The following is a 10680-nucleotide window of genomic DNA, read 5'->3' on the forward strand; positions in this document are numbered from 1 at the left end:
CAGCGCCCCCCCCCACCTGGCCAGGCCCACCTCTGCTCAAGGTGGGGAAACCTCGGAGGGCTGCTCTCCCAGCTTCCCTCCTTTCCCTTTGGCAGTGGCCAACAGGCTGGGAGGCATGCTCTAGCGCCCCTCCCCCCACTTCTGGCTTGGGCCACTGCAGGTGTGTGGCTGCATTTCCAGAATCAAAAGTGAATATCTGTTCACTTGCTTCTCAGTTCAATCTATGCACCTTAGACTAACCTGGAAAGACTGAATAGATTCAGCCTCAGGCTTTTTGACCGTCTGTATTTAGCCATCATGACTAAGTCTTGTCTATACATGGAAATTCACCCTGACAGATACGACAGAAACAGCTATACTGCAAGTTATTGCAGAATAGTTCTGAAAAGCAGTTACAGAATCAATCATAAAGTGATTTATTCTGCAACAGCATGTCCTCCTGGGATCCAGTGGAATCAATTTGGGAATGGCTTATTTTGCAATAGTTATGTTGGCAATTTTTGCATATGGACAAGTCCGAAGTTACTGAATGCACCATTGCACTGAAGACAAGGGAACCTGTAGATTTTTTTAAAAAGCTTTCCTACCAAGATTTTTAAAAAGCCTTCATTACTAATAACCATCTGGTAGCTAGCTGCTTTTACTGTTCTGACTGAACAAACAGGATGCTTGCCAAAAGTAATAAAAAAATTTAATCAACATGGTGGTGGCCTATTCCACTAAAATGGTCCAAGCCCTAATAGATCTATACATTAGTGCTATGGAATTTACCCCTTCGTGTTGGGATGGTAAACATTAACATTTGCATTAACTCATTTTTTTTTAATCAGGTAGTTAAATTCAGACTTGTAACTACACCTTACAAATTACAAAGAGGTGTTCATTTAACACACGTATCACAATAAGCTATTTCAATCTCACAAACACAGGCATATTAAAAATAAAAGTTCTTCTGTACAAGAGTCTTAGTCAAATCCTTTATTAACCTAGTGTCCACCTTCTTCCCAAGTATTCTTACATGTGGAGAAAAGCCCCAAAGAAGCAAATTAAGGATATTTTAGATGGAGTGGAAAAAATTCTGGGACGGAGGAACCTTATGAAGCAGGGGTGTAAAAGATACTTACTAAGACAGCCAATGGGAGAGGAATAAACCCCATTCTCCTGGAAACAGAATCACTATAATCTGTGTATGCCTGGGACAGAGGGAGGGAAGGGGAAAAAAAATAAAGCCTTAGTTCTTCTCCCTGGTATATGAACCATCAATCAACGTAACAGAACAAGTTTACCTTACTTTACATATACTAGGAAGATAATAATCGCTTAACAAATATTATAATAATAAATTACACAGTTAGCTTGATTTGGTAAACAAGTGTTGTCAGAGAAATCTGCAGGGACCCAAAAATACAGATCCCAATTTGTGCATGAATACTATTAACACTAATATGACTAGCAAAATTAGCCTGAGAGTTCTAAATCAAGACCAACTAGGTCTTTGTATTTGAACAGGCCAAGGCACTTCATCTGTGCTCTACTGTCAGTCCACTTAGGGAGAGACTTCTGTTATCAACTTAGTCTTGATTCCCCAAATATCACATACAAAAATTCAGAAAAGAATAAAGATGCGATTATCCAAAACACCACAGAGGCAATTTAAAGTAATTGTAAATGCTTCTGTAATTAGGGTCTAGAAACCCTTTTCATTATTAACCATTTAAAGCCTATATATTCCTGCTTGCAATCCCTCATAAAATAGGCCTATTATTATGAATAAGAATTCTCATATACTGTTGACACATCTTTCATGCTGAAGAAGGGTAATAGCAGATAATCTCCATTTTTCTCAAACTGCCATCACTCAAAGAAATAAAAGTTTCAAGATAATCCAATGCATTCCTAAGAGTACAAATATTGAGATTCCATTAGTAATTCCAGTAACTTAACTCTCTTCTCTATGAGAAGGCATGCTTATGATCTTTTGTTCACAACCTCAGGTAAAGGAAGATTCCAAGTTCTTGGAATACACTGCTTTTACACATGTATACTGTAGGAGTAACAAGCAAGGCACACGACTGTAAAAGTAATTAATGAAATGACAATATAAATTACCAACAATCACTGTACAAGTACTTGATCTAGCATGGGTAAAACTGAAAGGAAAGAAAGCTAGCTCAAAATTATTTTAAGAGAATCCAGGAAAAATCTAGTTTAGCCAGCTTACTTCCAACATACCACAGACAAGATTGTAATTAGGGTAACTGTTATAATGCTTTCGGTTATAACAACTGTCTCCATGTATGTAACACAATTTACTTTTAAAGAACAAAGGCAACTGACTGCAAATTACCTGAAGGGCTAAATGACCTGAAGAAATTAATTAAAATTACATGACCAGATTATAGGACACTTTTCTTTTCATCTCACGAGACACTATTTTGCACATACAGTTTCAACACCGTAGGAATAAAACCAATTTTAGAACATCTGTTGGCTTTAACACAAGAAAATAGCCTTCACTTTCTCACTTACATTTTTCTGCCGACTGCTAACAAGGTCAAAAGCAAGACTTGCCCTGTACTCACTGTAGACCTGGAAAAAATCCATCACATTGAATATGCGATTAATGTGTTTTGAAAACGTATAGAAAGCAACACAATTTTAACAATACAGTGTTTCTGTAAAAAAGGAGTTTTAGAAGGCTTGTGCACCAGCTGATGGATTCAGCCCTATTGTGTAGCATACACTGCTGTATAACTAGGAATAGATATTGTACAAACTGGGACAACAAAGGTAACCAGTTTTCTGAAGATATGCAAGAATGCATTGATACAAATTAGGGGTGCAATGATAAAGATCTTTTTTGGCCAATAATGACGACTAATTATTAACCAGCCATGATACCAATCTCACAGCCAACATGCAGCCTGGCAGCTTGGAGATCAGCGTTGGACTGGTAAGTTGGGGGGGGGGGGGGGGAAAAGATTGAGGCCCCCACAGTGAGGAAGAGAGTGGAGCTGGGGCAGGGGTAGTTGGTGTCCAGCCAGGGTGAGGCAGGGCACAGGACAAAAGCCATGAATGGCTTGCCCGGAGGGTGTGGGGAAGGGTAGGATGAGAAGGGGGAATGGCTCCCCAATGCTGCATGCACCCGTGAGGAAGGCATGAGGGGCGTATTTCCCTCAGATTTCATAGTGCTTAGGGTCAGAAGGGACCTAAACAGATCATCAGGTCCAACCCCAAAGCCCGGGCAGGAACGAGTACCAGGGTCATAACACCCCAGCCAATATCTGTCCAGCCTTCTCTTGAAGGCCCCCAATTTGTGCATGGGGCAAGGACAAGCTGCCCACTGTGGGCTCATGGGCTGTGCTAGCCTCTTCCGGGGTGGGGGGGCAGCAGCACTGGGAGGGAGGCTACAGAGAATTCTGGGGTAGCTACAGCCCACCCCGTAGCACCCCCCATCCCCCCAACGCCAATGCCTCCTGCCCCGAGTACAGCCCCAGCCCAGCCTCTACACTAGGAAGAGGCTGGCACAGCCCCTGGCCCCAAGCCCACAGCAGGCAGCTCGTCTCTGCCCTGCGCACAAATCTGGGGCCCACATGCCCCCCATCTCCCCCAGGGGTGCACACAGCAGTGGGGTGCCACCCCCCCTCTCCTCTTCACACCCCCTGAATGACCTGTCTGTGGCTTCATCCCTGCCCTGGCTGGACAGTGCCTTTCCCTAACCCAGTCCCTCTCTCATCATGGGGGCCTCCATCTTCTCTGCCCCATGCCCTCCCTCTCCACAGACTTACTGGCTGCTCTCCAAGCTGCCTGGCTAGATTCCTCGCTGTGTGCATCCTGTGGCTGCGTGCATGTTCATGGCATTTATTAGTGACATTACTGGCTATACCAGCTAAAAAAAGCCAAATGCCAATAATATCATTTTTCCTTTTATCAGTGCCGATCCCATATAGACTGATATATCAGTGCACCTCTAATACAAATGATATCTTGTTTTGTATGTTTTTCCAGAATTGCATGTCTGAGATTGTTGCTGACAAGGTATTTGGCAGAATTTATCAGATCTGTTGGAATCTGACAGGGGTTGCAACATGAATGCTTCTATTATGGCCATTACGACAGTTATATACAAATGTATATGACAGTGTTGATATGCAAACCTATATAATTCAGTGTTTGTATTTCAGTTTCACCAACAAGATACTAACATCTAGTTTAAGCAAACTGGCCTCCTAAACTTCACTAGGATTCCGATCACTGTAAAACTGCAAGTGCAACATCTGCAAGATGCAACATCTGCAATTTTATCTTCATCACTTCTCTCCTCCATTATCCTGGCACAATTCCAAATAGGCAGATTAATTCCACTTAACACCTCTTCAAAGTCAATCTGATATTGTATTCTTCATGTATATTTTTTAAAGTTGTTATAATGTTTTATCCTGCTTAATGATCATGTCTTTTTACATAAGTAAAATCAGTGCCCCACAAGTAACTTTTGAGTTTTGGGGTCTTCCATGAATGACATTACGTCATGCAAAACAAAATGTCTTGCATTCAAAAGCTTGTCTACCTTTATTCCAACTACACAGTCAATCCAATAAAAGATATCACCCTAAGAAATCTTTGCCTTTAGTAAATCCAGCAAAAGAACAATGAAGATTAAAAGTATATCATCTTTGTGGTACATAACATTTATTCGAACCACAAACCTGGATCAAGACTGCCAGAACAAAAGTATGAACCTGCTGTATGTGGAAGGCAAATTATTTTTAAAATGTATTTAGTAACTGGAATTAGAAGTTATATCAAATCATAACACTCAAAAGGAACAAATAACCAAACCCCTGGTTTTATTAAGCAAATAAAGAAAGTTGTAACAGGAAAATGGGAGAAAAAGTTTAAGAAAGCTACTTAAAATGTATTTTGTTATGAATGGGGAATGGTATCTATTTTGAGGACAATGAGATTGAAAACTGCAGCTCTGACTTTAACTTGCACCCCAGGTGGTCAGCCCCTCCAAAAAGTCAGGCTCAATAGCTCTACATCTTTAGAAGGCTACATAATAATAAAGGAACTCCTTAAACAAAAATCTCACAGGGAACCATCCACCTCCCCCAACTGATTTGGCACACTGAAGCATGTTGTATTTCTGGCTATCTTCATTTCACTATTCCTCTTTTCTATACTCTTTACACAAAACTAGGGCATGCATAAAATGCCTCTGGCATAAGGGAGCTTATTAAGTGTATCTATTAAAGTTGTTTCTAGACCACACAATCTAGTTACTTTATGGAGATACTGAAAATGATAGCACTTTCAAAGTTTTGACCTCATTTCCTGAAAAGGGGATTTTAGTAGCTACAAAGAAATGCTAATCCATCTCTTCTCAAATTTATATAGTGCATTTGAACACACAATATTTTTAAAAGACAAATAAAGAAAACATCTGTGTCACGTTAATACACAATAAACAATTCCTTCCAGTGCCTTAAAGGACTACATACTCTATATGCCCCAGGAAATTACAGGAATGGGAAACTAACAGCCAACCTACTTAATATTCAGTGCTGCAGGGACGGGAGGAATAACTAAAATATTCTGACTCCAGATTCCATCTTTAAAACTGTACTCAATGCAAAGATCCAATAGACTTGAAAAGAAATAGATTTTTCTGAAACTTTCATTGCATCTCATACCTACTTTGTTTAGGAAGAGGACTTTTTCAATAAGTGATCTTCTACGGTGAACTGTGACTGTTACACAAGAGTCTCACCTCTAATTTATGGATCTAGAACTATTAATTTAGAAGCAGAAGTATTTCTGGCACATTGAATTCATTCTCAGAAGTGTATTAACAGGAAAATAATTACACATTTACAAAATGACACTCGTTATTTTTAAATAGCAAAAGGATTACAACACTTCCTGCATTAAAATCAATCTTATTTAACATTCTGTAACACTTTTTAGGAGAGTAAACTACTACAACTTAAAAATTATTCATCAATCCAAATGTATACCTACATCTGCTGTGATGTCATTAAATTTTGTTATAAAGGCATGTTTCACAATATCTACTGCAATTTCTGATCCAATCACCATGCAAACATCTGGCAACAACACCCAAAGGTGATCTGAAGGGCAGAAAAATACTGAAGTCAGTTATACTGTCGAAGTAGATATCATATAGACAAAAACAACCATATCGTAATTCTGCTCAGTGCAGCAGCTTTAACAAAGTATAGGTCAATCAGCTATCATGTCCTAAAAATACTTCTTCCCACTGAAAACAAGGCTATGGAATCTAGCCTGATATCACTACATGCATTGCCAACCCGCTACATTAAAAGAAAAGCTAGTGTAAATTCAGTGAGAAATTGTCGAAGTAAAAATGATACTACAGTCAGAAGAGATGTATTTGCACTCTTACAGAGGGTTACAATGAATGATTTTGGGGTTCACTGCACTTGTTGGATCTGGAGCTGAGGCCTGCAGGACAAGGAGTTGTTCTAGGGCAAGCCCTGGTTTGTTCCTCAAGACAAACAGTGGGACAGTAGGGAAAAACCTGGGGTACTCTGCAGACATGTTTGTGACACCCCCCTTGCCAGTTATAGAAATATCTATTTCCTAGCATGACCTCAACGTGATTTATCTAGTGCTATCTTTACAATTATTTGCCAACAGATCTGCCTGCGGGAGTACAACAGAACCTGGGTCATTCATATCAGGGCTGTCTGTAATCTTAGGTAACAGTACTATTATGTCAAAAAGTGCTGCTTCCCAGTTCAGCTGGAGCTCACCCGTTTCCACATAGGTGCTAAGATAAATCCACAGCCATAAGCTGGAACACTTCAGCGGTCTCACAGACCTGTTTGCTCCAACTCTGTACACCCACAGTTAGCTTGTAACCCCTATTTTAGCAGAGGGCAAGGAACCTAAACCTAAAGCCATTATGGAATGTAAGCTGTAACCTGTCAGTATACAGTATATACTGATATATTCTACTGTATAACTGGATTTGATTTAAGCCTGCCTGCTACTTTGTGAGGGAAGAGCCTGAGTGAACCTCATTAAGGCTCTTTATCTTCTTAGTCATAGCATCTACTCAGCCTCTGCTCAGCTGTTTGCACCCTGTCACCCTTATTCAGAGAGACTTGCTTCTAAAGCTAGGAATAGACATTGCATTTGTCTCTGGACAAGTTGTACCTGTGTGTGTCCAGGATTGGCATGTACACACATCTCCTGTCTAATCAGGGTTTAGTGAGGAGGAACTGAATGCATTGCTGGTTTTCTGTCTGCTTCAATGATGCGATCCTGGGATAACTCCTCAGATGCATTTTGTGATGTCCCAGGATAAACCATTAGCATCTCTTATCTTGTGAAATGTTTAGGATTTATCCCAAGACAAATGTGATGTCTGTTTGTAGACTATAGAAGCCTTCAAAATGCAGGCCCAGTCAGTCAGGTAGCCTCAGGGCTACAAACAGCCAGCACTGACACCAACTGACCTACGTTAGCTGATTTTCTGACTGTCAAATGATGCTGCTACATACGGCTTAGACTATACAAACAGTTATACCATTTTTAAAATCTCTCACATTTTTTCCACTGTCTTAATTACCTGGATTCCATGAGAACTGTTCCATGTTTCTTAGACATACTATTAGTAATAATACATAGTTGGTGAATCTTTCCTTTATATCTGGGGGGAGGGAAAAAATTAAAGGTAAATTCCAAAGAAATGGTTTATTTATTTATATTACAGTAGCGTCATTATAGACAAAGACAAAATCCTTCTCTTATTCAATCAAAGTCAAAGAAAACAGTATTAAAAGAAAACTGGAAGAAACTATCAGTTCTTTTGTCAGAAAGGTAAAAGGGGCATCTCCAGAGCAGTCAACCTTGATATAGAACCCTATGATTTGCCCTACCAAACCAGACCATCTGTCCTTTAGCTTGGTGTCCTCCCAAGAGCAACAGACAATAGCACTGACTTAAGCAGCAGCAAATTCCCCCAAATTTAACCTCCAATGAAAAAGTACACGCGATTTGGAGAGCTAATTTTATTTCTTTCATAAAAAAGCATATTTATTTTTGCTGCATGCAATGCTGGCCAATCTTGTAAGCTGTAAATCAACTCCAAAATTTCAGGGAATGGTTTGAGACTTCAGTAAGCAGAACCCTTCTAAATTTGGTGAGAAACAGGAATTTGAAAGGCAAAATAGGAGAAGGGAAAAAAGAGGACAGAGCTTCTGTCATCTGTTTAGTATAACTGACATCTTCAACAGTTTCCACAATGATTTCTTAATTAATGGCACTGCTGACAGCAGCCATTAATATTTTCCACCACAAGACCTCTCATTTTAGCTCTTCCCATCCTCAATGAAAGAGCTATCATAGGTTACTTTCATTTACTGTGGGAGCATGCACATGCATTCAGACAGCTACTTGTACAGCTGACACATGGACCTTTCCTTGCTTTACCTTTGTTAACTTATTATACATGTGCCCTAACTCTCCACCCTTGCTAACATATACCACTGATCTGAAACCTGGTCACACAGTATACCAGTGACTCCACTGTGATATTTTTAACCAGTTGCTTTGAATGGTTGAAGTACCACTGCTGAATCTACTTTTGAATCTATATTGTTCTGTGCAAACTCACAAACCCATGTGACTATACTGCTGTGGAGACATCACTTCTTTTTTCCTTCAACACCTAAACTTTTACATATTGGCACCCACAGGAAGTATCATATATTCCAAAATTTGGTGCATCATCTGGCTCAGTGATTCTCAACCAGGGTACTGGAGCAGCCTGGGCTGCCAAGATATCTTTTGAAGAGTGCCACAATGTGTGAGGAGATAAACAGGTAAATGCAGGCTCAGGCGTGTCCCTGCATGGACATTCCCCTGTCCCCACTGCAAGGAGGTAAGCAATGTAATCAGTAAGTTTGTTTTTGAAATGGGGTGCTGTTCAATTCATAGGTTATGGAGGGGTGCCTTGAATACAAAAAAATTGAGAGCCACTTATCTAACTAATCATCACCAATGCTGAGATAATGAATTTAAAGCACGCTGGCACCAAGGACTGCACCTGTTACGTATTTCAAAGCACTGGATATTTTTCCTATTCTCAATGCAGTAGAGAAACAAAGCAAGAAATACAACCATTTGTTGTTTCTAAAAATTGTAAGTGGCTGTATTGACTGTACTGCCTCTAAAGCCAAAGTGCAACAGTGCTAAACAATGTTCCCAAGTTGGTCAGAACAATGAAGCATGAGCCTTAGAAGGTCAACAAACCTTTAAAAAGAGCAGAATCAAAGTGCTCAAAGTACAACTTCTATATTTACTACTTTGTAACATATTCCTTGAACCAGAGAACAGTGTGCAAACGGGACTGAAATTTCCAGCCATGCAGAGATCCCCCTAGTTTGATTTATGAGAATTTCCAGCATTAGGCCTAAGCACAGGTGCAAACCCCAGGACTGGTGCTTCTCTCAGATAAGTATCTTTAGCAAAACAATCTCCCAGGACGTTCTGCGTAATGCATCAAGCAAGCCGATAGAAAATCATTAGACTAGAGAAGGAGAAAACAAACCAAACCAAACACATGCTTGTTGAAGTAAAGGCAAAAAGGTGACATTTGCAGCATTAGAAAGAAGTAACAAATATTAGAATAGAAGCAGGTCCTTTGGATTTAGCTAAGCTAGTCATTAACAACCCCACTGAGGGCTGTCACATTAGAATGACCAGGAAAAAAAAACAGCTTCGAAAGGATCAAGAACAGAATGAGGAATGAAATGAAATATCAGACAACAAGCAGCCATTTCAAGCCTTTTTATAAGAATGAAAGTAGTATGGTGTCTGGAATGAACAACAGGATTAGAAGAATGCCGTGAAAAAGGGGAGCAGAAAAGTGGGAAATTACTTTTTCAGAAATGGAAAACACAGAATCCAAACTAAAAGGGCTCTTCACTTATTATAACAATGAGACAGAGAGACAGAGAAAAGAATGGAGCAGTGAAAGTAAAAATCAAGAAAAAAAAGTGAAAGAATGATAAAGAAAGAAAAATGAAAACAGTAGTTAAAAGGTGGTAAAGAACAGACTGAGGTGTTTTTGAAATAACAGCATTTTGCTAATAAATACTGGACACATCTGGAAGAAGAGAGATTTAACAACACAGAAGAATTTGGAATTCAGTGAACTACAAGAAAGAAGCTACAGATTCATATAAGCTTCACGTCACATAGATGTAAGGCTTTTCATGAAGAAACCAGTTTAACAGAGCAGAACTCAAAAAGAAGATAAAGCAGATTTAAAAGTATATGAGAAACTACCATTCTGAGTTTCACTAGTGGTGAAGCATCTTCTCTTTACAGAGAGTTTTCTTCTCATTTACTAACTCCTGAACTGTATAAATGCAGTGATCATTCACCCATTTCTATAACAGAGCACATTCTTTAGATTTACTACTTTTTCTTTTACAGCAAAAGCTGTGTTAACCGGCACTCTATTAGCTAGAAAATTCTACTAACCGGCATCCGAGGGATGCAGCAAAAACGAAACTGGAAGTACCACTTCCGGTTTAGTCTCTGTGAACCGAACTTTTCTTTGCCACTTCTTTGGCCCACGGCCCAGGGCAAACCAGCCTGTGTGGGCCCCCCCCCCCCCCC

General features: G+C 39.8%; 1 protein-coding gene across 1 annotated transcript in view; it reads right to left on the reverse strand.

The window, feature by feature from the left end:
• The window catches only part of TAPT1 (transmembrane anterior posterior transformation 1), a 74173-nt gene that overhangs the window by 19960 nt on the left and 43533 nt on the right, over positions 1-10680 (reverse strand). The window contains exons 9-12 of the mRNA XM_019526318.1: positions 7622-7702; positions 6025-6134; positions 2530-2589; positions 1125-1193 (exon numbers count right to left, since the gene is read on the reverse strand). Coding sequence (XP_019381863.1) covers positions 1125-1193; positions 2530-2589; positions 6025-6134; positions 7622-7702 — 320 coding nt within the window. The remainder of the gene's footprint in view (positions 1-1124; positions 1194-2529; positions 2590-6024; positions 6135-7621; positions 7703-10680) is intronic.

The sequence above is a fragment of the Gavialis gangeticus genome, unplaced genomic scaffold (assembly GCF_001723915.1).
Source record: "Gavialis gangeticus isolate Ggan-Ray unplaced genomic scaffold, GavGan_comp1, whole genome shotgun sequence".
Classification (NCBI taxonomy): domain Eukaryota; kingdom Metazoa; phylum Chordata; order Crocodylia; family Gavialidae; genus Gavialis; species Gavialis gangeticus.